This window comes from Loxodonta africana, chromosome 6 (assembly GCF_030014295.1).
Source record: "Loxodonta africana isolate mLoxAfr1 chromosome 6, mLoxAfr1.hap2, whole genome shotgun sequence".
Taxonomy (NCBI): domain Eukaryota; kingdom Metazoa; phylum Chordata; class Mammalia; order Proboscidea; family Elephantidae; genus Loxodonta; species Loxodonta africana.
The window spans coordinates 124,851,405-124,878,450 of record NC_087347.1 but is presented as its reverse complement, the minus strand read 5'-3'; the positions used below and the strand labels follow the sequence as shown (position 1 = coordinate 124,878,450).

Here is a 27,046-nt window from a genome sequence, read left to right as displayed (position 1 = left end):
CTTTGCTGTCCTCTCCTGCCTTCTCATCCTTGCCCATGGGTTAGTGTGCCCATTTAGTCTTGTTTTGTTTTATGGGTCTGTCTAATCTTTGGCTGAACAATGAACCTCAGGAGTGACTTCAGTATGAAGTTAAAAGAGTGTCTGGGGGCCATACTCTCAGGCTTTCTCCAGTCTCTGTCATACCAGTAAGTCTGGTCTTTTTGTGTGTGTAAGTTACAATTTCTACATTTTTCTCCAGCTCTGTCTGGGACCCTCTATTGTGATCCCTGTCAGAGCAGTTGGTGGTGTGTGTATAAATTTTTGAACGAGAAACTAATTTGTGCTGTAAACTTTCACCTAAAACATAATAAAATAAAATGAAAATGTAAAAGTTACTTCCCTTGGGTAGTAGGATTATTTTTATTTTATTCTTTATATTTTTCTGTGTATTTTGATTTTTTTTATCAATAAAAAGGCATTTTCTTTTAAACAAGAAAGTTAAAAAAAAACTAAACTGTTTCAAACTTACAAAACATATAAACTATAGGTGGTTATTTAAATTACAACAGGAGTCTTAAAAAACCAGTCTTTTTCATGACTGTGAAGGTGTTTGCTTAGCTAGTTAGCCACCTGCTGGAGCAGCGAAGGAAAGAAGTAACATTTGCTGACCACCTGGTTCACACCAAGCAACTCGCTAAACGCTTTCACATCTGGCATCTCATTTAATCCTCACAACCACCTTGTGAAAGAGGTTTTATTGTCTGCATTTTACAAATCAGGCAAGAGAGGCCCAGGAAAGAGAACTAACTTGGTTCAAGGTCTCAGATATGATAAATGGTGGAGCTGGGATTCAGCCACAGGTCTCGTCTGGCTCCAGAGTCTGGGTTCCTTATGCTGAATGAAACCCAGTCAGCTATTAATAAGAAATAGACACATCTCTGTTTTATAAGAAATTAAATTATAAGCAAATGGAAAAATTGGATTCAGGGTTTAAAAGTTCACTTGCTAATAACAGTTGAAGAGGCACGATGTGCATAAAATGAAAAAATACATATATCTAAATATCATATATCTAAATATCTACAGCATCAGAAACGTGTCTGTCTCTACACCTGAGATATTTAGATTCAGACAACACAACCGTTTTGTACTTTATGTAGGACAAATTTTATCCAAGCTTACCTCCTAACAAGGCACAAAAACATTCACTTACTTCTCCTTCTTGGAGTCTTTGTGGTCCAACATTGGGAATTCCACCTGAATCATTTCTGGAGTCAACATAATGTCTATATCCTGTTCACAGAACTCACTGAAAAAGAATAAGATGTTTAGCTGAAACTGTTTTCCCTTTCCAAAGTAAAAATAGAATGAAATATTGTGATCATTTTAGAGTTACTCAGTTCATATGGCTTTCAACTGTTGTCCCATCTATTTTTGTTGAGTCTAAAAGCAAAGAGAAGTAGAAGCTGATAAATTGCTTTTGACCAACAAATGATAGTAGGAGTAACCATTTATAACCAGAGAATAAAAAGCAGTTTTTAAAAATGGGGTTACAGAATTTACATTCTTTTCAAGTGCACATGGAACATTTACCAAAATTCACCAGGTCTGTGGCCCTAAAGCAAGCCTGAATGATTCTCAAAGGCTGAAATCATTCAGAGCATGTTCTCTGACCACAATGGAATTAGGGTAGAAATCAACAGCAAAATAGATAAAACTAGAAAATCCACAACTTCTTTTAATTTAAGCCATATACTTCTAAACGATGTATGGGTCAAAGGAGAAAGCACAATGGAAATTAAAAACAAACAAAAGCATGCTGCCAAGAGCAATGCAGGGGCATTTCCATCCCTAGACTAGCCAGCCCTGCTGTGCTAAACACGATGGACAACATGGTCAAGTACAAACCAGTTCTTCTGGGCTGGCCTAGTATGGAAGACACAGGTACCTCCTCAAACAATCCACAGTACAAGTCAGCCTGTGACAAGTACCCACTGAATGAGGCTTTCAGGGTATAAATCAGGAACAGATGAGATGGTTGGGAGGAGGCAGGATTTTAGTTGGGTATAAAGGAGGGCATGAGTTTATTATATGGATGGTTGTTTTCGGCATAAAGAGCTTTAAAAAGCTCTCAGCACTCAAGAAAAGAAGAAGGTTTCAGCAGATTTATATGTCTTTTCCTTTAGAAAAATCTGCACTGAAGAACCACGGACATGCTGGGCCGTAAATACAGAAGAGGATTGAAAGTATCTAGAGACCACGCCCCATGCGTTTGCATATTTTGCACAATTCAAATATATACATTTGTTGAAGAACACACACACCCACCAGTTTTGGAGCAGAGAATAAATCAGCCTAAAAAAATCACTCTTTCTAGTAATTTAACTGAATATGAATCTCAAGCACATATGAGAGCAGTACTCAATGTTCTTTTAATCAGTTTTTAAAAATTAATTTAATATTTATGAAACATATATATAAGCGTGGTGAAACCAAGCTCTTCTGTTGAGTCACACACTCATACTTTATGACTGTTGGCAGTATTGCCTTTGCTGAAGTCTTGTGACTCATTCTGGGAGAGGATGACTTCTGGAACACCCACGAAGTGTGCTGCCTTTGACAGCAGACAGGCTTGTCCTGAACTCAGCACTTCGGTGAAAGTCATCTGGCTCTCGTGTCCAGGATCAGTTTATTGAACTGCTCAGGCTGCCTGGGTGCTGTGTGAACCTTCTCCTCCTCCCTCAGGGCCTGCCTCACTTCCTCCCACCACTTGCTCAGTGTATTAAGGAGGTGGGTTAAGGGACAAAGAAGTTTCTCCCTCTTTCAAGTCATTGCTTGAGGTAAGTATCCCAGATTTGTAGGTTGCTCTTTTTTTTTTTTTCCTGCAACATGAAGTCCTTTAGAGCTCTCAGTTATTTTTTTTTTTTTATCTTTTTGTGGTTCTTCTATCCCCTAGAGCAGGAATGGGTAAGCTTTTTCTGTAAAGGGTCAGATAGTAAATATTTTAGGTTTTGTGGGCCATATGGTCTCTATTGCAACTACCCAACTCTGCCACTGTAGTGTGAAAGGACACACAGGAAATACATATATGAATGGGCATGGCTGTGTTCCAATAAAACTTTATTTACAAAAACAGGAGGCAGGGCAGATTTGGTTGCAGAGCCTTTGTTGTTTGGTGATTAAAGCTGAGTCACTGCTTGTATGGGTTCCAGTTGGAGGAAAGGGGGAGAGACAGTGTGGAGGCGCCACACTCACTGTAAGGCCCTTGACCCCAGTGGTAGAATGCTCACATTCCATTGACACCTAGTGAAATGGCCAGCTTAATTGCAGGGGAGGCTGGGAAACTTAGTCCCTAGTTTCAACAACTCTATTACAATGGCAACGGTCTTTTTTTTTTTTTTAATTATTATTTTAGAAGAAGAGAAAAATAGTTTTTTTTTTTGATAGCAGTTTCCACCACACTCAGTTAAAGAGAAATGCTTCCAAGATCTATAATTATTGATACTTTTCCTGGCAAAAAAAGGCTTCAGAGTTTGGAATTACCAACAGGAACACTTTGCTCAGCAGTGATACATAAACTGAGATGGTCATAGCAATTTTGTGTTCAGGAAATACCCATGAAAAGTGCAAAAAGTTGTTTAATCCTCTAAGACTGAAAGCAAACTTTTACTGAGCACCTGCTATATGCGCATTACTATGCTGGTGCTTTGCAAACATTATTTCCTCATTAGCAGTTTCCTTATTTCTAAAGTATGAATAATGAGACCTCATTGTAGGGGTTAAATGAGACAATAATAGCAAAGCACTGTGCCTGGTACACATTAAAAAACCAAAAAACTAAACCCATTGCCATTGAGTTGATTCCAACTCATAGCAACCCTATAGGACAGGATAGAACTGCCCCATAGAGTTTTCAAGGAGCGCCTGGTAGATGTGAACTGCTCACATTTTGGTTAGCAGCCACAGCACTTAACCACTACACCACCAGGGTTTCCTGGTACACATCAGTGCTCAATCAATGTTAGCTGTCATTATAACCATCCTCACATTACCATTATCTCCTTTAATTCTGACAACCCTCTATGAAGTGGGTGCTATTTTATTCCCATGTGAAAGATGAGGAAAGTGGTGACAATGGTCTGCACATGAGTGCTGAATGAAGGAAGTGCTGACTATGTTTTGGTCTGCTGAACGTCTCCCTAGCGGGCACTGCCAGAGGGAACTTACTTCTCTGGCCCTGAAGGAAATGTGTATTGTGTTGTCCTGGCTGTGGTACTCTTGGGAATGTCCCCATGCAGTATCTTGAGTGGAAGGCACTCAACTTTCCTTTTCAGATCTGGACTCAAGTCCCTAGCGAAGTATAACTACATGTGGGAAGGGCTTAGAATAACTAGATATTTAAGCCTCAGACATTTAGGATTTCACTAATTATTTACCTGTAAAACTGCACTGAAAGTATTAGTATATGTTTGCAAAAGAAAATTATAGAAACAGTAATCAACTAACACCCATTTTTGAGGATATAAAATGTGAAACATGGTCTAGTGTGCGAGGTAATAAAGCATTTCCTGTGATCACATACATCTAATTTAACATGGCAGTGATAAATTGTTATCAGCACTCAAGTCATCAGAATTTCTTTGCTGCCATCACAACTGATTGTATAATTTAATGAAGTCCACGTTATCATTTTTTTCTTTTATAGATCCTGCTTTTGGTGCTGTATCTAAAAAGTCATTGCCAAATCTAAGCTCATCCAGATTTTCTCCTATATTATCTTCTGTCATTACTGTCAGGTGTGTTGAGTCGGCTCTGACTCATAGCGACCTTATTATGTACAACAGAACCAAAAGTTGCCTGATCCTGCGCCATCCTCACAATCGTTGTTTCTATGTTTGAGTGCATTGTTGCAGCCACTGTGTCAATCCATCTTGTTGAGGGTCGTCTTCTTTTTTGCTGACCCTCTACTTTACCAAACATAACGTCCTTCTCAAGCTATCGGCCCCTCCTGATGATGTGTCCAAAGTAAGCGAGATGAAGTCTCGCCATCCTTGCTTCTAAGGAGTATTCTGACTGTATTTCTGACTGACTGTTGTCTTCTAGAAGTTGTTTTGCATCTCACATTTAGGCCTATGATCCATTTTGAGTTAATTTTTATGAAAGGTCTAAGATCAAATGTCTAGCTTCATTTTTTTTACACGTGGATATCTAGTTTTTCCAGCACCATTTGTTGAAAAGACTGTCTTTTCTCCATTGACTTGCCTTTAGTCATTTGTCGGAGATCAGTTAACACCATCTGTGTGGGTCTATATCTGGGCTCTCTGTTCTGTTCCATTGATTTACTTGTGTATTCTTTGACCAATACTACACTTTCTAGATCACTGTACTTTATACTAAATCTTAAAGTTGGGTACTGTCAGTCCTCCAACGCTGTTCTTCAGTATTGTGCTGGCTATTCTGGGTCTTTTTTCTTTTCATACAAACTTAGGATCATTTTGCTGATGTTTACAAAATAGCTTGCTGGAATTTTGAATGGGATTGCATTGAAACTATTGATCAAATTGGGAAGAATTGACATTTCAATAATATCAAGTCTTTCTATCCATGAACATGAAATATCTCTCCATTTATTTAGATCTTCTTTGATTTCTTCATCAGAATTTTGTAGTTTTCCTTGTATAGATCTTGTACATATTTTGTTAGCTTTATGCCTAAGTATTTCTCTTTTTTTTGGTGCTAATGTAAAGAGTTTTGTGTTTTTAATTTCAAGTTCCAATTGTTCATTTCTGGTAAACAGGAAAGCAAATGACTTCTGTATCTTAACCTTGCATTCTGTAACCTTGCTGTAACACTTATTAGTTCCAGGAGAATTTTTGTCACTTCTTTGGGATTTTTCAACATAGACAATCACATTCTCTGACAACAAAGACAGTTTTATTTCTTCCTTCCCAATCTATATACCTTGTATTTCCTTTTCTTGCTTAATTGCAGTAGTTAGGATTTTCAGTACGATGTCAAACAGGAGTGGTGAGAGGGGATGTTCTTGTCTTGTTCTCAAATTTTGGGGGAAAACATCTAGTTTCTCACCATTAAGTACGATTTTAGCTGTAGGTTTTTTGTAGGTGTTCTTTATCAAGTTGAGGAAGTTTCCCTCAATTCCTAATTGCTGAGAGTTTTTATCATGAGTGGGTATTGAATTTTGTCAAGTGCTTTTCTTGCATCTATTGATATAATCATATCATTTTTCTTTTTAGCCTGTTGACATGATGGATTACATAAATTGATTTTTGAATGTCGAATCAGCCCTGCATTAAAAAAAAAAAAACTGCATACATACACTTAATTGTGGTGTATAATTCTTTTTATACATTGTTGGATTCTATTTGCTTATATTTTGTTGAGGATTTTTACATCTATGTTCATGAGACATATTGGTCTGTAATTATCCTTCCTTAGTAATGTTTTTGCCTGGTTTGGGTATTAGAATAATGCTGGCTTCATAGAATGAGTTGGAAATGTTGATTGTAGAATATGAAAGCTTAGATTTTTTTAAGAATGAAGATATATTTGAATAGTGGGAATAGTAAGTGCAAATCGGCATGCCAAAGAAAATTTTGGCAAATCAGGATGCCAAAGAAACAGCCAGTTAGAAAAATATATTGATAAATACAGTTCCTATAATATTTTTGCAAGTGATAGGAGTTAAATAATGAGAGTTTCATTTGTGAGGTAAACATTTTCAGAAAGACCATGTATAGGAACGATTCATCCCAGAATCATTTCTCAAATAAAAACAAAGGCATCCATCTTACAAAAGACATGCAGCTATACTTGAGAACACTTCTTCATCGCTTCAAGGCAAAGTGATACCTGGCAGCTGCCACCTGTGCAGGAGTCAGAATCACATGCAGGAACAATCAGGCAGACCCTGGACTGGGGACTTAGCCTGCTCAGTGAACAGAGATGAAACCCTTTATGCAAATATTTAACTCCAGTCAAACAGAAATGTGCAGGGACATTCAAAAAACCATTGTTTTTAATTTAGTTTTTGGTGAAATGGCTAAGCCAACTGTATGTGTTTTCAGCTTCTCACCATCCCCTCCTCAAAGTTTCCTCAGTCTCCCTAGTGGACCAGGAATCTTCCATTTCCACTTTTGCTCCTGCCACTCAAAGGCTCTGAGTAGCTTATACTGAGTTATAGGTGAGACTCAAAGTGTTCTCTGCCCTGAGATATTTGTAGTTTGATTAGAACAAAGTCCAAAGGTGAAGGAATGGCTCTTCAGTGATAGGCGTTCGGGAAATAGAGAGTAGAGAGAGCTTTTTGGAGCCAAGGGTCTTCTTGATGTGCCTGAAATCTTGTTGCATCGGACTGGTGGCCCTCTGAGCCACACTCCAGCTCTGCCAGTCAGAGACGCAGTATCACATCCAAGTGTTCTTTCACATTCCCCAAAGGTATTAAAAAAATCGAAGGTGGAGCTCTGCCTCAGTTTAAAAATGTCAGAAATATTAATTCATCTAGGAAACCTCTTGGGACATGACTATCTCTTCATTTGATATTTTGGACATATAACCGCATATCTTCTCTCTTTCTTAATTTCTCACATTGTTACTATCGTGTGATATGACATTTATTCCAAAAAGAGTCACTGCTTGCCTACCATGTACCAGATACTGGCAAGGGGTTTGGGACATCAAGGATTCAAGGAATAATAATAGCTTTCAATTATCAAGACCTTATGTGCTAGTCATCTGACAAAACACTGTATCAGTATGCATTGCTCAACATTCCCCACTTTGAGCTCCTGGAGGGGAGATCAGACACCAAAACATTTTAGACCTCAGCGTCTCTCTATCCCCTACCATGAATTTAACATGCTTTATCTAGTTAGTGGCATGGAGTCCCTGGATAGTGCAAATGGTTAACGTGCTCTGCTGCTAACCCAGAGATTGGTAGTTCAAGCCCACCCAGAGGTGCGTCGGAAGAAAGGCCTATTTCCCCAAAACCAGCCATTGAAAACCTTATGGAGCTTAGTTCTACTCTGACACACATGGGGTCACCACGAGTTTAAGTTGACTCGATGGCAACTGATACTGGTTAGTTAGTGGTATGGCTGGGTGTTGGCCTTCTCTTCTTATCTGGTTTTAGGCTCAGGCACTGTGTGCTCCTCTGAAATCCCTCACAGCACCTACCATATTTTTGGGAAACAGATAACATTAGAGACCAAAGGCAAAAAAGTACCGTTCCATGATTTCCAGTCTGTCTTCTTCTGGTAAGCCATGCACAACAGCAGGGACATCTACAGGAAGCATAACTGTGTTGAAGGAATCACAGCTGTGGAAAATCACACGAGCGGCCAAAGATGAATGATCACATTGGTAGTTTGGAGGTCTTTATATTATTTCCCAAAGCATTTTTACTTTACCACTTGGTTAGGCCTCTACCACTCTGTCCTCTCTCCCTCCCGAAAACCCACTGATATTTTCCAGAGGCAAAGGCTGGTGGTGGGATAGGCCTCCAGAAAACTCAGGAGAATGTTGTCAAATACAATGTTTTCCAGAGTTAGGAAATGGAATAAAACATAGAATCAGAATTTTTGAGTTGGTAGGGTCTGAAGTTACACCAGTTCTTTGAGGGGTAGGTAGTTAGATAGTTCACTTCTTGTACTTAATTTTTTTTCCCTACGTTTGTGTCCTTCCTTAGTCATTCTATTCAGTTTCAAACATTCCTTCCCTCCTCTTATGTATTGCTTCGTATTACAAGTTTAGAGCTTTATATAAAAATTCCTGGGTACTGATGACATTAAAATAATTTAGACAGAAAAATATATTGTTATTTTAAACGTTGGCAGCAGATTTTGTATCACGACGGTGGAACAAGCACTTACTTTATGTCTCAACTCCTTCCTTATTAACCTTTCAAATTATATTAAAGGGAAAAAAAATGGGCCTACAACAGCAAAGAAAACAGGAGAAAGGACATCAGTGAATCAAAGGTCTCAGTAATTTTCAGGAAGAAATCTCTGAAAGCTGGGAAGAGTGTTGTCTCAAGAAAAAGAGCCAAGAAAGAGGCGCTTAGGAGACACACATAAAAGGCTGCAGCAGAGGGAGAAGGGGGCTGATGTCCTGGCAGACCCCAGAGAAGCTCTGGGCTGTGGGTAAGGCTGGAGGCAGGAGTGGAAAACCAGGGGATTCACTGAAGATTCCTGGGTGTACACATATGCCTTCAGGATAGGCCTCTTGTCCATGTTTTACTTTTGTGCAAAAATGTACCTGCTTGCCAAGTATAGAAGACTGGTTGAATAAAAACAATGGTACATAGTTTTTATAGCTGTAAATAAAGAACGAGGTGGATCTCTATAAACTGATATGAAGTAATTTTCAAGAGACATTAAGTGAAAAATGTGAAGTGCAGAGGAACATATAGTGGTGCCACTTGTTGGATAAGAAAGAAGAGAAAATAAGGAAAATACATATATTCTGCTTAGCATCACAAATAGAAATACACAGCGACCCCATAGGACAGAGTAGAACTGCCCCCCAGGGTTTCCAAGGAGCAATTGGTGGATTACGAACTGCTGACCTTGTGGTTAGCAGACAAACTCTTAACCACTGTGCCACCAAGGCTCCAAATAGAAACATAAAAAAAAAAAAAAAAAAAAAATAGCAAGGATAAATTAGAAGACCAGGCTGGTTATCAACAAGGGGTGGAAGAAATATGAGAGGAAGTGACACTTCTTTGAGTATAACTTTTTGTGTAGTTTAAACTTTGGAAAACATGGTAAAGTTCCTGTTATTCAAAAAATAAAATTAAATCAATAACAAAAGGGAAGGAAACAAAAAAAAGAAACATAATATTTCACATAAATTTTACAATTATACTAAAAGGAAAAAAGAAAGAAAGAAACCAAGTAATTTGTAAACACAGTATTTGACTATATATACCCCACAGTGTTGGATTAGGGGAGGAGGAGAATTGCAAACAAATCCTGAACTCCATTTTGCTTGTTTAATGTAGTGGTTATGGGTGAAGGAATTCTGAAATTATTTTAGCTGCATTATAGAATTGAGCAAGTGGGTAAATGTGTTAGGAGCCAGGGTTCTCACGGTGGAAAAAGGGACATACAAATAGGAAATGGGAGAAGGAAAACAATAACCTTATGGGGATGAAGCCCTGGTGATGCAGTGGTTAAGAGCTCTGGCTGCTAACTTAAAGGTCGGCAGTTCGAATCCACCAGCCGCTCCTTGGAACTGCTATGGGGCAGTTCTGCTCTGTCTTATAGGGTCGCAATGAGTTGGAACCGACTCGACGGCACCTAACAACAACAACAACAATGGGGATGGAAAGGAATTGGAGGTATTGAGTATGAATCCCTGATTTTTTTGTATACATACGTGCATTTATGTGCACATGTGTATGTACATATGTGCATATACGTATGTGTTTATGCATTTTTACATGTATGTGTAGATATATGTGCCATTGTTATTGTTGTCAGGTGCCATTGAATTGGTTCTGACTCACAGCGACCCTACTATGTACAACAGAACGAAACACTGTCCGATCCCATGCCATCCTCACAATTGTTGATATGTTTGAGCCCATTGTTGCAGCCACTGTGTCAATCCATCTCATTGGGTGTTTTCCTCTTTCGCTCACCCTCTACTTTACCAAGCACGATGTCCTTCTCCAGGGACTGGTCCCTCCTGATAACATGTCCAAAGTACATGAGATGAAGTCTCGCCATCCTTGTTCTAAGGAGCATTCTGGCTGTTCTTCTTCAAAGAGAGATTTGTTCATTCTTCTGGCAGTCCTTGGTATATTCAATATTCTTCGCTAACACCATAATTCAACAGCATCAATTCTTCGGTCTTCCTTACTCACTGCCGGCTTTTTGCAAGCATATGTGCACATACAGGTATATATTTCCTGGCTTGTGTATAGTGACGTGTGCACCTAGCACCCAGATCTTAGTCTTTAATACATTTCCCCATTAAAAGAGACTGGGCTTCTTGGAGAGAAGGCTGATTCTAGGGTGGGGTAGGGTAGCTATAAGATAAACGTGGAATATTTTGTTATGCCAGAAAGTAAGAAAGTGCTCAAACAATGAAGGGTTATGTCAGATCGAAGCCGTCAGCTAATAGGTTCTTGTCAAGCAGACTAGTAAATTGAAGTCAGCCAGACGCAGGGTTGGAAGAACAGAAAGGCTTATTCACAGTTTGTAAACTGGGAGGCAGGCAGGCAGGGTCTCCTGACCTAAGGCTAGCTCAGCTTAACCAGGGTAGATTCGCTCCTTTTATAGAGAGGGACATACCTATGCACGAGCAGAGAGGGGAGGATCTTCAATCTTGTGATGCAGGCACAGTCTGCGTAATTTTTGTGAATGAGCTTTTGCACACGGCTCTAAAGATATTGTGCACAGCTCTAAAAAAATGGCGACGGCTCCCACTGCCACCCCAGGAAGGTCATATATTGGGTAAATTTGGAGTTAGTGCGCCTGCCCCTCTGCTTCCTGCTAGGAGAAGAGAAGAAACCTAGGGAACCAGCCAATCATGGTGAAGTGCTGTAAAGGTTGTAACAAAAACGTAGCAAGAGTAGACTTTTCTGAAGAATATGGGATACCTTTAATAACCTTGGAAACCCTGGTGGCCTAGTGGTTAAGTGCTATGGCTGCTAACCAAAAGGTCGGCAGTTTGAATCTGCCAGGCGCTCCTTGGAAACTCTGTGGGGCAGTTCTACTCTGTCCTATAGGGTCACTATGAGGTGGAATCATGGGTTTGGTTTTTTTTTTTTTAATAACCTTTTCATGGCTGCCTGCTTCAAGATGACACAGGAGCCACCCTAAAGGAGGGTGGTTGCAGGAGCACTCACGTGGGGATCAGAGTCCAGTTCTGCTGTGGTGAGAAGAGACCTGCTATGGATTGAAGTGTGCCCCCCAAAAAGGTATGTTGAAGTCCTAACCCCTGTACCTGTGAACGTGACCTTGTTTGGAAATAGAGTTTATCTTTTGCTATCAGTTAGCATGAGGTCATACCCAGGAGTAGAGCAGGCCCTAATCCCTTCCGAGTGGTGCCTTAGGAAAGGGGAGAACAGACTTGAAGACAGAGTCTCGTAGGGGGAAGATGCCACGCAAAGATACAGCTACAGACAGCAAAGGAACACCAAGGACTGCCGGGAGCCACCCGAAGACAGGAGAGAGGCATGGAACAGTTCCTCTCACAGATCCCTCAGGAGGAATCAACTTGGCTTATACCTTGATTTGGACTTCAAGCCTCCAAAACTGTGAGAGAGTAAGTTTCTGTTCTTTAGAGTCCCCACTTTGTGGTATCTTGTGATGGCAGCCCTAGGGGACTAAGACAAGAGCCTGTCAATCTGGGCCTCCATTTCTTCTCCTTATAAAGGACAGAGGTTTGACTGGGTGATTGCTTTTGTCCCTAGAAGCCTGGGCTTCCATCTGAGACAACATTTGTCTCCATGCTCTGAGAAAGGCACCTAGAGGTCACCCAGAAACCTCTGTGAAGGCAGGACTGTTCCTGTATCAAGTGGAGATTGTGCCATCCAGAAGGTTAGTGCTTTTTACTGACTTTATGACAAAGAATGTTGTTGAAACTCCACCGAAACTTTAGAACATGTGTGATCAGAGGATTTCTCCTGAGAAGAGGACGGAGGTGTTGAAAGGCTTGCCCACTTTCCAGAGACTAGGCTGCTCTGGGGAGATGGAATGGCAACAACCAAGACAATGTAGAGTTCTTCATGAAATAACATTTATCCAATTTTTAAATTTTGAGACCATGTTCCTCTTACCTTTTTTGTGTGTTTTAATGTATTCTTTTAAAAATGAGATGTGGAGAATGAAATCCTGATGCATGCCACAACGTGGATGGGCCTTGAAAACATCATGCTGAGTGAAATACCTCAGTGGCAAAAGGACAAATACTGTATGATCTTACTTATATGAAATAAGCAAATATACAGAAAGCAAAGATTATTAATGATTACCAGGGGTGAGAAGGAGGGGAAAAGGGAGAGTTTTTGTTTGGCGGCACTGTTAATGGTGGTGGGACTTGGGAAAAGGATAGTGATCATGGTGGCACAACATGGAAAACGTAATCCATGGCATCGAATTGTAAATGCGGAAGTTGCCCTGGTGAATGTTTTGGTGTGTATATTGTCACCACGAAAAAAAACAAAAAAACAAAGGAAAATGAGAAATGGCGGCAACAGTAGGTGGTGGGTTTTTTAAATGTTTGTTTTACTCTAATGTCCTTACTTGACAAAGTAAAACTCTGACCCTAAATCAGATCCCAAAACCCTTTTGGGAATTGGACTCATCTATAAAGTCTGAAAGTCTGAGAGTTACTGGGTTAGATGGTCTCTTTAGATGTTGTTGGTGCACAGATTTGAGGGGAGCCCATAGGAACTGAACACATTCTCTCTGAATTTATTAAAGAGTACAGAAAACCAAACGAGAGGTTTCTATGATTATGAATTAAAAGATGACTCCTAATAAACAAACACCACATAACTACATCATATGGTTTAACAACAAACAGATGATTTTCAGGAGCAAAAGATACAAAGGGAAACACCTCCTAAGTAATCGGAGGTAATTTATTCAGGCAAAATGGCTGCAAAATGGAAATGCCATTAAGGGATTTGTAGGGACTTAAAAAGGAACTAACATTATTACTTTGTAACTGCTTTTACAAATAAAAACATGATCCAGACTCTTACATCCAGTGGAAATCTATGAAAAGGAAGCATCGAATCCTATTTTGGTTGTATAATCTGTTAAAAAAATTTAATTTGAAACAAACTGGCCCAACAGAGCACTCAGGCACATGAGCGAAAAGTAACAATTCATGGTCGGAAGAGTCTTCTTTAATTCAATTAGAATTCATGTTTAATTCATGTTTGATGTTCAAGTCCAAGTTAGCTGCATTCTGACTGTATGTTGGAAGGACAATCTTGGGAGATTTTTTTCCAAGGACATTGCTTGGCGTGGGGGCGGGGGGGAAGGATGTTTTCTCCTAATTCTTCAGACCTGTGAATGTTGACAGTGGGTGGACACAGGCACTTCTCCATTTCTCACTGTTGCTCATTTTTGTCATCGAGTAGATTCCAACTCATAGTGACCCTATAGGACAGAATAGAACTGCCTGTAAAGCTTCCAAGACTGTAATCTTTTTAAAAAATATATAACTCTATTTTGTTGTTGTTGAGAATATACACAGCAAAATGTACACCAGTTCAACAGTTTCTACATGTACAATTCAGTGACATGGATTACATTCTTCCAGTTGTGCAACCATTCTCACCCTTCTTTTCTGAGTCCTTACTCCCCCATTAATATAGATTCACTGCTCCCTAAGGTTCCTATCTAATCTTTCGAGTTGCTGTTGTCAGTTTGATTCCATATAGATAGTTCTTAAAAGAGCATAATGCTCAAGTCAGACATTTTTTACTAGTTAAGTTTTTTCTATTGTTTGGTTTAAGATTTAGAGATTACCTCAGGGCAATAGTTTCAGGGGTTCATCCACCTTCCTGGTTTCAGGAAGGCGATAATCTTTACAGAAGCAGACTGCTACATCTTTCTTACGTGGAGCTGATGGTGGGTTCAAACTACCAACCCTTCAGTTAGCAGCCAAACACTTAACCACTGTGTCACCAAAAAAAAAAAAGTGTCACCAGGGCTCCTTCAATTTGTATTCACACACCACAGCAAAATGGTGTTCACACACCATCAGGGCAGCGGACCACCGTCGCCACCTGGTGGCAACGGAGTGGCTCCAGGGTTTACAGGGCAGGGCGTAGGGTAGGAGAGAACAGAGTTAAGCGTGCACCAGGCACGGTGCTAGACACTTCACAGACATCATCTTACTTGAATCCTCACAACAACCCCATGAGGGCGCGATCATCGCCCTTGCTACACAGGTGTTGCTTATGGGGTTTCAGTAATAAGTGACTTGCCCAAGGTCCTACAGCAGGTGACATGGTAGTGAGTAATGGAGGCAGTTCTGACTCCAAAGCTTTTGTTCTTTCTATAGTGCCACTGTTTCCCCCCAAATCTGGAGATTTCAGATTTCAGAAATACGTGAAAATGAACAACAAAGATGCTGAGTTTATTTTGGGATGGCAATGAGGTCTGAATGAACACAAAGAAAAGGATCTAATATTTTTGAGCTTCTATTTTTTTTTACCATGTCCCAGATCCCATACTGGGTGCTTCGTGTTTATCTCATTTTAATCTCCAGGCAAAGCAGAGTAGTAGAGAAACACTAAGAAAATAACCCGAAAGGGACAGTACACGGAGAAGCCTCTGGAAGTCAGGCTGGGTTTTAATTCCGGAAGAGCTTTTCCTGCTGGCAATAAAGGAAGGAGTCATGCACTGGATCCCAGCTATCTCCCCAGATACCTCGGGTGGGCAGTTGGGGTGTGGATGGGTGGTATATAGAGAGAGCTGTACAGTTGAGAAGCTTTCCTACTAAAACTAAAATGTCAAGACTGAGAGGGACCTTTGTAGCAAATCCAATTTCCTTGTAGTATCAACAAGAGAACCGGTCCCAGAGAGGTGGCCGAGGAGCGTGTGGGAGGTCACACAGCTCCTGGAGGCTGGGGGGCGTTCTTGGTGAGGGGAGGGATCTTAGGAATTTGGTTTTCTGAACCAGAAGATCCACCACACACCGGTGGCAGGGTAGGAGTGGAGTGGGGGTGGGGTGGCTATAAAAATTCTAGGTACCTCACCTGGTTGGTGACAGGGCTCAGGTTTTCTGATGTTTTGGGGCCATGACAGGACCCTGCCCAGCCTGGATCAGAGGAGTAGAACAAAGGTGACAACTGATGGTCATCATCTGGGGATATCAGTCACATTTCCTCACTGGTAACTCATTTAACTATAGTTATAAGGGCAATGGGCTCAGGAGAGGGTTATTGGCTGGGCAGAGCCCTCAAGAAAAGTCATCAGGCTATTTGTTTGATATCTTAGAGCTTTGAAGGGATATTAAATAAGCAAATTTAAAAGGTGTGGTTACTCTAAATTTCTTCTATCTTTGGTCCAACAGTATTCTCGTCCACCCATTGTAGGCTGTACCTGTAGCAGAGCTGTGTCCCCCCATGATTATAGCTGCGGGCACTCAGTTAATGTCAGGTCATGGCGTGAGAGAGGAGTGGAGCTTTGGACTTGGATGTAGAGTGTGGCGGGGGGCGGGGGGCGCAATCTGGGCACTCAGGGGAAACAACCAAATTTTAAAAGGGACTGAATATCTCAGCTGAATTATTGGATCAGCTGTCTACTTTTACAGAAGAGTTACCAATTAGCCACTTGTGACATTAATTTTTTTAAGTGTACCTCAATTAAGAGAAATTAAAAATATGCAAATCAGTGTTACATTGTCACATTTCTCTGAAGAGCAATCATCTCTCTGTATTAAGAATATAAGTTGACATACTATTGGCATTTAACTTTTCAGGGAGACAGCCTCCATCACCCACGCAGCACCTGCCTCTGTGGCACAAACATGGCTGGCTTACCTCCGTGTTGTCTCCGTCTTAGAAGTGTCGGGCAGGGATGACAGGACCAGTGACTGGAACTTCTTCCAGTGCATTATGCCAGGAATAATATCCTGTATGGAAGCCGGCACGAGACACTAAGTGTCAAGGAGCTGGTTAGTGAAGTAAAATCTAGCAAGAACTTCCAATTCATTCAGCCGCACTCTTTTTCGGTCTTAAAAGCTTAGTTCAAAAGTTTACGGTTTCATTAAGTTTGATTTCATTTTTCTAAAGCCAAAAAACAACTGCACCAGCAAAGGACATTAAGCAAGGCAACACAGAATTACAGTCGGGACGGAGCAGAGTCCCCCTCCTTCCTCGGGCACGTCAGGCACACGCGTCCTTATGCTGAAGGGCAGATTTGGCTTTGCAGCTGTTCTGACACGCGTGACTGCGCCGCCAGTGCAACCTGCGCAGAAGCGGGGCGGCTCACCCGCTGGCGCTCCGGACCAGGGGAACTGTGAATGCGAACACGTGGCCCCGTGCATGAGGGCGCCGTCAGGAGACCCCCGGCTTGGTGGGGTGCAGGGTACTATGGGGACTTATGGGCGAGGCAGGCAGATCCTGAAGGGCCTTGTGGACCAAACGAACAAGATTGGAGCTGCTCCTCCAGATGGCAGGGACCCACTGTGGGCTTTCAAGCAGGAAAGTGACATGATCAGATTTGTGTCTCAGGAAGATTTCCACAGAGGGCCAGTGGCTGCAGTGCGGCCATAGCGTGGGGCAGTTGGAGGGGGCTCACATGCTGTGTAAGGGGCAGACTGATGGAATCTGGTGATGGTCAGATATGGGGAATGAAGGAGAGGAAGGGATCAAGAGTGACAGTGAAGCCACTGCTGAGGCTTCCCCCTGCTCCACTGCAGTCTCCCCCCTCCCTCGCAGCCCACCAAGCTGCTGTTTCTAACTGCGGCTTGTCCAACTGTGCCATGGCCCTAACTGTGGTTTGAATTTGGTGCCAGAATCCCATGCATGTGCAAACCAAGATCTAGGAACAAGTGCAGGACCTGAAGAGCTGGTAGCCCTGAACTTGACCCTGGCCTCAACTTTACCGGAGAGGAAGATGTTCTCTGGCTCACAGCTGCACCCAAGCCCACTTGAAAAGCAAAGGGTCCCTTCCTTTGCAACATGACTCAGCACCTGGATCTCCAAATATGGGCACAGGAGGGATGAGGGTGTCAGATTTTGGATGCCAGTCCCTGCCCCTTAGGGACTGGAGGGCATAAAAGCTCCAAGCTCCCCTGAGGCAGGGAGCATGTGGTCTTTTGGCTGCTAGGCACAACACTGCTCCTTGTTTGTGCAAACAATAAATTGCCACTTTCTGTTTCCCTTGCAACTGGTGGTATGGTGTCCGTCTTATTTTGATTGGCTAATAGGACAGGACAAGAACATTTGTTCGGTTACAACAGAAGTAGCTGCACAAGTTGATAGAACAAAAAGGCAACTAGGTAATAAAGGAAGAATAGGCAGTTTTGGGTGTGGTCAGTGGAAATGGGCAGAGTTGGGGATCTTTTGAGCTCGAGGGGCCTGAGGGCAAACTCCAAGGGATGTCCTGAGACGGCTGGATATTCAGGTCAGGTCAGTCATCTGGTGGAGGAGGAATTTTTGGAGCCACTTCTCCTAGTGTGCCTTTGTCACCTCACCACTTGTCTACCCTTGATGTTTCCACACTTGGTGGGGCCAAAGAAAGAAGAGGTCAGACCATGGGGTTATGCTGGCCACGTGATCATTCTGACGTGGTTGTAATATGAATACAATGAACCATAGGAGTAGCCTTCAAGGGGAAAAAAGAGCAAGGCTACTGTGAAAGGGCAACACATGGTGAGAGGTGAGTCATGACAGGCTAGAGGTGCTAAGTCTCACCTCTTCCCTCTAGGGCTGGCTGTAGGAGTACATGCAAAAGCTGCAGTTGTTACCACTCCTGTTCTGCAGCTGTGGCCACGAACCTTTTTCTCAATTCCACCCGTGTCCCCTACCACTCCCTGACAGCGTTACCGTGTGATGGAGAAACTGCTTTTGGGTGAAAGGAATGCTGGAGCCTTCATGGAGCTCTCTGGTGAACTTGTACTTGGGGTGAGGGCAGAGGTGGTAATCTATTATGGTTTCTGGGTAGGTCAGAGGGTGCATCACAGCAAACAATCGTGGGCTGGGATTCTACAGAAGAGAGAGAGAAAAAAAAAGTAAGATCCTTTTCTGTTTACCACTTTCTAAGCCAGGCATAGGAAAGGCGTCAGCCAATGTTCTCCCCGTGGCTCCCACTAGCACTAACACGCCACGATTCCATGCCATCTTGTCTAAGGAAGAGAAGCAGATTGCAGGTTTTTAAATGTTACAATCATTCGTAAATGTCACTTTCTCAAAGCATTTTTTAAAAATGGTTTAAGAGCTTCATGATATGCCATGTGGGTTTACTAAGCTCACTGGAAAACAAATATAACTGAAATGACAGCATAAAATGGCTTAAGTATTTGTTTCTGAATGTGACGAATTCGGGGAATTATTAAATGAGCAAACTGGCTTTAAAAAGAAAATAAGCTTCTGGTTTTGAAAACAAAAATAGCCTCTTAAAAACCACTTTAAAGAGAAGACAAAGAAGAGGATGACATTTGATATCAGAAAATGTCAACATTTAATAATGTTTTTGGTAATGTTCTTAATTCAGGAAGGCTCCATTTGGATGTGGCATCTGGTTTTTAAGGAGAATTCCATTTTTTACTAATTTTCCGGCAGCACTGATGGAGGCACAGAGCAATTATTCCAAAATACTAAAATACAGAGCTTTTTAATGTTCCTTCCAGAGCCTGCACAACAAAAAATTTATTCCTGTCCTAAACAACAATATAAATAGCCTTTATCTACTCAGAGTTTAGTTACAGGTGTTTAAGAACTGCTGAGCTGAGGCTTTGATTTGTTTACTTGCTTGTTTGTGTGATTTTTTTTTTTAAACAACAAAACAATTCTAGATGGCCTATGGAAACCCAATCTTACTGTCAAGCAACACCCTAAAGGAAATGAAGCTGGATCAGGGGAGACATTGCAGCACAGATGAAAGGGGAGGCAGAACCTGGATGTGGTCCATGCACTAAGTGTGTTGGTTAGTTAAGAACCTTGGAAAGCCGATAAGCAGTGAGTGCAGAGAGGCAGATCTGCATCTAGGGCCAAGATGAGGGACTGGGGGAAAGATGAGGAGATGGCACTTGACTGAACTCATGGACATGAAGGAGGGAGGATGGCGGGAGGCAATAATGTCCACTGAGGGAGTTTGTGATACATATAGTAATGTAGAAAAAAGCACACACCTCAGTAAGTCTTTGAATTTGAGGATGAGCTAAGGTACATATACAAGAAGATGGTGTGACAGGGGATAGGGCTGGCCTATGGGGGTGGTAATGGAGCAAAGGTGCATACCACAAAAAGGGGAAAGGAATTGAACATGTGACCTTCAGGAGCATCTTCTACACTGGTTGACTACGGGTATGTGAAGCTGCCATTGGCCAACTCTCCTGATCTGCTTTGGGCCAAGTGTGATAAATGAGACCTTTTTGGAAATGGCAATATCATCTTCTCTAATGGCGTCATGATTTAGATCTCCCTGGGTGGCTGTCATTATCAGAAGTAAGTGGTCTGAGGGATCACATTATGATCACTTCAGTTTTGCTCCAAGTAATGCATGTATATAGTAACAACTCACCCAGGCTGGAAGAACTTGCCGTGAAAAGCATTAGAGCTCCTGAGGGCTCTTCCCAAAATGTATGAAGCAGACATTGACAGAATTGAAAGGAGAAATAGGTCGTTATACAATGATAATCAAAGACTTCAACACAACACTTTCAAAAATGCATAGAACATTTAGACAGAAGATCAATAAGAAAATAGAGGACTTGAACAACACTATCAGCTATCCAGACCTAACACACATATATAGAACACTCCACCCCCAACGACAGCAGAGTACACGTTCTTCTCTACAAAGTATCTTCTCTTATGACAATAGAATAAAGCTGGAAATAAAACTGGAAAATTTACAAGTATGCGGAAATTAAACAACACAGTCTTAAACAACCAATGGGTTAAAGAAGAAATTACAAAGGAAATTAGAAAACACTTGGAGTTGAAGGAAAAGCAAACATAACATACAAACTTGTAGGATGCACCAAAAAAAAAAAAAAATGCTTATAGGGAATTTATAGCTGTACAAATTAAAAAAGAAGAAAGATCTTAAATCAGTAACTTAATCTTCCATGTTAGGACACTGAAAAAGCAAAAACAAACTAAACCTAGCAGAAGGAAGGAAATAATAAGTATTAGAGCAGAGATAAATGAAATAGAGACAAGAAAAATAGTAGAAAGAATCTATGAAGCCAAAGTTTGGTTCTTTGAAAAGATCAGTAAAATTGACGAATCGATGGTAGGCTCACAATGAAAAAAGAGAGAAGACATAAATAACTACAATCAGAAATGAAAGCGGGGACATTACTATGGATCTTACAGAAATAAAAAGTATTATAAGAGAATATTATGAGCAGCTGTATGCCAACAAATTAGACAATCTAGATGAAATGTACAAGTTCCTAGAAACATATAAATTACTTGAACTAACTCAGAAGAAATATGAAGTCTCAACAGACCTATAAGAATTGAAGAGATTGGATCAGTAATCAAAAATCTTCCAACAAAGAAAAGATCAGGACCAGGGAGCTTCACTGATGAATTCTGCAAAACATTTATAGAAGAATTAACACTGATCCTTCTCAAACACTTCCAAAAAATAGAAGAGGAGGGAACACTTCCTATCTCACTCTATGAGGCCAGCATTACCCTGATACCAATGCCAGATAAAGACACCGGAAGAAAACTACATACCTGTAATGGTTAAGGTTGCGTGTTAACTTGGCTGGGCCATGATCCTCAGTGATTTGATAGTTGTATGATGGTGTGATCACTTCCATGATGGGACCTGCTGTGAGTAGCCAATCAGTTGAAAGGGAGTTTCCTTGGGTGTGTGGTCTGCATTGAATATAAGTGGATATTCTGGCAGGGCTTGCAGGAGTTTGCTCCTTCTGGATCCTGCAGCTAGCTCCTGTTCATCTGATCTCCAGTTCTTTGGAACTGAGCTAGCAGCTTACCTGTGGTCTTGCCTGCTGATCTGTGGGATTTGTCAATCTTCACAGCCTGTGAACAAGCGTCCTGCTCTCTGATCTGCTGATCTTGGGTTCACCAGCCCCCGTGGCTATGGGCATCAGGAGAAGCGTGACCCACAGACTTGGGACATTCCAGCCTCTACAACCTTGTGAGCCATTTCCTCGATATAAATCTCTCTTTTTTTTTTTATGTATATTTATATGCTTTACTGGTTTTGCTTCTCTAGAGAAGCAAAGACATCTGGTACCGAGAGTGTTTCTAGGGAAACAAAATTGTAAGGATGGCTTTTCTAAATTGGTTCTCAAGTTAGTCTTAAAGGTGTTGATGACCCTGCTTCCAGTAGTAAAGAGAGCACTGCTAACCCATGGTGTGAGGTGGCAATTCAAATATGCAAAATATCACCACCAATAGATCAGGTATGGGTGAAAGGTGAGGCTCTGAGTGATTGCATGTGTGATACCTTTCTACAATTTTGTCAGAATGAGGAGTATGAGGAAGCTGGTTGGTTGGTCCTACTTTCGCTAGACAAACTGGTGGAATTCACTGGTCTTACTATGTTCTCCATAATCCTGAAGCAGCTGCCTTGATGGAACGATGGAATGGCCTTCTAAAGACACAATTACTGTGCCAGCTAGGTGGCAATACCTTGCCGGGTTGGGGCAATGTTCGGCAAGGGGCTGTATACGCTCTAAACCAGCATCCAGTATATAGTGCTGTTACTCCCATAGCCAGGATTCATTGGTCCAGGAGTCTAGGGGTGGAAATGGGAGTGGCACCACTCACTACTACCCCTAGTGACCCACTTGCAAGATTTTTGCTTTCTGTTCCCGTGACCTTATGCTCTGCAGGTCTAGAGGTCTTAGTTCCAAAAGGAGAAATGCTCCCACCTGGGGACACATCACTGATTCCATTGAACTGGAAGCTGAGAATGCCACCTGGCCACTTTGGGCTCCTTATGCCTCTGGATCAACAGGCAAAGACAGAGTTATCATACTGGCTTGTGTGACTGATCCAGACTACCAAGAGGAAATCGGGTTGACATTACACAATGGAGGTAAAGAAGAGTATGTCTAGAATGCAGGAGATCCCTTAGGGCATCTCTTAGTACTACCATGCCCTGTGATTAAAGTCAGTGGAAAACTACAGAAACCCAATTCTGACATGACTACTAATAGCCCAGCCCCTTCAGGAATGAAGGTTTGGGTCACCCCTCCAGGCAAAGAATCATGACCAGTTGAGCTGCTTGCTGAGGACAAAGGAAATACAGAATGGGTGGTGGAAGAAGCTTGTTCTAAATACTACTTACAGCCACATGGACAGTTGCAGAAATGAGGACTGTAATTATTATTAGTATTTCTGCTTTGTGTGTGTGTTCATTGTATCGTGTTAGAGACAAGCATGACTTTATGGTTGCCTTTATTCAGAAACTACGTATGTTTTGAGGAGATGTGTACAGGTGTCCAGTTAACAAGGGGTGGACTGTAATTGTTAAGGTTGTGTGTCAACTTGGCCAGGCCATGATCCTCAGTGATTTAATAGTTGTACGATGGTGTGATCACTTCCACGATGGGACCTGTTGTGAGTAGCCAATCAGTTGAAAGGGAGTTTCCTTGGGTGTGTGGTCTGCAGTGGATATTCTGGCAAGGCCTGTGGGTTTTTGCTCATTCTGGATCCTGCATCTGGCTCCTGTTCAGCCGATCTCCAGTTCTTAAGACTTGAGCTAGTAGCTTACCTGTGGTCTTGCCTGCCAATCTTTGGGATACATCAGTCTTCACAGACTGTGAACAAGAGCCCTGCTCTCCAACCTGCTGATCTTGGGTTCGCCAGCCCCTGTGGCTATGTGCATCAGGAGAAACCTGATCCACAGACTTGGGGTGTTCCAGCCTCTATAACCTTGTGAGCCATTGCCATGATATAAATTTCTCTCTATATATATATTTATATACTTTACTGGCTTTGCTTCTCTAAAGAACTCAGCCTAAGACATTACCTTATGAATGTAGATGCAAACATCTTCAACAAAATACTAGCAAACCAAATCCAACAGCATATTAAAAGGAAAATACACCATGGCTAGGTGCAATTTATCCCAGAATGCAAGGATGGCTCAACACAAGAAAATCAATGTAATACACCACATTCATAGAACCAAGGAAAAGAACCACAGTGTCTCAATTTATGCAGAAAAAATGCATGACAAAATCCAACACTGTTTCATGATAGTAACACTCAGCAAAGCAGGAATAGACAGAAATTCCTCAAGATGATAAAGGGCATTTATGAAAAATCCACAGCTAACGTCATACTCAATGGTTAAAGAATAAAAGCTTCCCCCTTAGCATCAGGCTGAAGACAAAGATGCCTATTTTCACCACTGCTATTCAGCATTGTACTGAAAGTTCTAGCCAGGGAAATTAGGCAAAAACAAAAGATAAGAGGCAACCAAATCAGAAAGGAAGAAGTAAAACTATCAATATTCACAGATGACATGATCCTATACATAGAAAATCCCAAAGAAGTCACAAGAAAGCTACTAGAGCTTATAAAGGAATTCAACAAAGTTGCAGGATACAAGATCACCATTGAAAAATCAGTTTTGTTTCCATACACAGCAATGAACTATCCCAGAAGGAAATTAAGAAAACGATTCCATCTTTTCAACAGCATCTCAAAGGAATAAAATACCTAGGAATAGGTTTAACTAAAGAGGTGAAAGACTTGTACACTGAAAACTACGAAACATTGCTGAAAGAAATTAAAGAAAACCTAATAAATGGAAAGACATCCTATGTTCAGGAACTAGAAGACTTCATATATATAATTAGAAAAGATCATAAAGCTATTGCTATAAAAATGTATACTAGTATTGTTACAAGATAGAAACATTGATATTCTACAAACAATAAATGCTGGAAAGCAACTTCAAAGATAAGTTATCATTTAACGTTTGAAATTCCAAACAGAAAAAAAAATTCCCAATTAATGATGCTGTTTTCTTATAAAGTAATTGCTGAAATAAAGGAACCCAGAACAAAAACTTCTGCCAATTTTAACTTACAAAAATATAAAGTGGATCATACTCTGGAGATCTGGCCAAGGCTTCAGGCGGCTTCATGTTCAAGACTGAGGTCTTTCCAGAGGGCTGAGTTGTGGAGTCCTGTTTCGGAAGGACTATGATGGTGGTGACTTCATCCTGTACAAAGACCAACAGCAGGCATTAATCTTGACGCCAGGACAAGAGCAGAAATGGAGAGCAATTCTTGAAGGTGGAGGGGGGTTACCTCAGCTCCTTGTTTCAGGGTTCGAGCAAGCTTTTCAGGTTTGTAACTTGTTGAAGACTCCTGGACAGAGAAGGGTTTATACCCCATGATTTTGTACTGTTGAGGAACCTGGGGGCGAAAGAAGACAAGTGGCTGAGTATCCTTAGAGCCTGTTACCATTTTCAAGCGCCACTATAAATATCGGAGAGACTTAAAAGAGGTTGGTGACATCTACTTCTAAACAACAGCATCTCTGAGCATGGTAAAGGTAAAACAAGCATCATGTTGTAACCTCAAATTGGGGCCATTGCTAATTTGGATTTAGTGCTAGACAAGTCCCGAGCCCAGAGGTCCCCATACATGTAATTATTCTCCCATACCACACAGCTCAACTGTAGAAATATACCAAACACTGGTTTGTCAATTTGAAATATTTACATTTTCAAAAACAAAGTGGTGATAGACTTCAGGCAAGGCTGACTAACTTGTATTCACCTGATCTTGTGTTTTTTTCCTAAAGTTTCTAATATACGGAGTTCAGATAGCTTCATGTATGCATAATATATGGTATATCGAGAGTGAAGATACTGGTTTCCACAAGCCACATTAGGAAAAAAAAATACACTTCACACATGCAATGAAATGACAGCAGAAAAACACACACAGTATGCTACTCAGTATAATCCAAAACAGAACAAAACTAATAAAATAAAAAAAATTCAAGAATATTTTGTTTGCTTCAGATGAAACCCAATTAACTAACACCATACAATAGGTCTGACCTGCAAATTGAGGAACGAATAGGACTGCTTGATTTGAACTTCTGAAGATTTAATTGGGACCAGTCCAAGGCCGTCAGGTGCCTAAAATGTGAAAATTCAAATAAATGACACACAATCAACACTGAGCAAAAGCAGCTTTGCTTCTATTGCCACTACATTTTGAAACATTAAATGAACAGTTCTACTCTCAAAGTAACCCTTTCCATGACCACAGTTGCTCCTTGATGTGTGGGGGCACTGAGGCAGCACCCATCCTCTGGGAGGTATTTGATGCTCAGTTTCAGGGAGGACCCATGGTCCAGCTGGTGCTTGAAGAACACCAGAGATAACCTCAAAAATACATCCAAACAACCTAGCTCAAAATGCACAAAGAAGAACCAGGCTGGGAATTAAAATGGACACCTAGTTTTCCTGTCATTTTCTGCCATAGAAAAGTAGTTATTGGTAGTGCTGAAATAATTTGAGAGTAATTTTGGACCTTGTTTTCACACAGATCTGCTGAGATTCCTTGTCAATTTACTAAAGATTGGGCCCAATTCTACTTCTGCTATGAGAATACAGGTAGTCCCAGACTTAAGACAGGGTTCTGTTCCGTCAACTCTGTCGTAAGTTGGTTCTGATGTAAATTGAATCCCTCATTTTTTTAAAGAAGTTTTTATTATCAGTATCTTTATTTAATACATAATACATTAAAGAATACACAAATCATAAAAATTTTCTACAATGGTGAAGAGTTGGACGACGTTGGCGTTTTGCCAGCTGTGGTAATAACTCCACTTAGCGAAGGTTCTGGATCACCTGGGTTCTCCCTGGGAACTGAGATGGTGTTCCTAGTCAGGAAACTAGTGAGAGTTGTCTGTGTGGTCCTTTTGTTTCATCACGTATTTTGTGGTAACATCTCACTGCTTCCCGAATCTGCCTATTGACTTCAGCAAAGTGATCAGCGCTTGGGTCCACGTTTTCAAACAACTGAAGCCCCTGATTTAAATCTATACAGCAGTGTTTTGAACAGTAAATAATAAAATCAAACATCTGCAAGTGAACATCTGAGAATGATACCAGCAAATTACATGCTGCAACACTGTATGTAGTACATATTATTAACGATAAGATGTACAAAAACAAAAAACAGACGATTGTAAGTGCAGTTCATAACTTGAACACATTGTAAGTCGGGGGCTCCCTGTATACAGTTTGAATGGTGCTCTCTGAAGTGTTGTCACTTCTTGTCTAAGAAGTGATGTGGGTAGAGGTAGTATAGGTGACTGTACACCTGAAGTCCAAGTAGACAGTCCAGGGTTTAATTAAAGTCTCTCTTACGGGAATAAATGGGAACCCTG

General features: G+C 41.2%; 1 protein-coding gene across 1 annotated transcript in view; it reads right to left on the bottom strand.

Moving 5' to 3' along the window:
- CFAP221 (cilia and flagella associated protein 221) overlaps positions 1 to 27,046 on the bottom strand; it is a 147,658-nt gene that overhangs the window by 5,525 nt on the left and 115,087 nt on the right. Inside the window, exons 17-23 of the mRNA XM_003416675.3 lie at positions 25,707 to 25,787; positions 24,946 to 25,053; positions 24,723 to 24,857; positions 18,518 to 18,676; positions 16,508 to 16,599; positions 8,219 to 8,311; positions 1,193 to 1,288 (exon numbers count right to left, since the gene is read on the bottom strand). Coding sequence (XP_003416723.1) covers positions 1,193 to 1,288; positions 8,219 to 8,311; positions 16,508 to 16,599; positions 18,518 to 18,676; positions 24,723 to 24,857; positions 24,946 to 25,053; positions 25,707 to 25,787 — 764 coding nt within the window. The remainder of the gene's footprint in view (positions 1 to 1,192; positions 1,289 to 8,218; positions 8,312 to 16,507; positions 16,600 to 18,517; positions 18,677 to 24,722; positions 24,858 to 24,945; positions 25,054 to 25,706; positions 25,788 to 27,046) is intronic.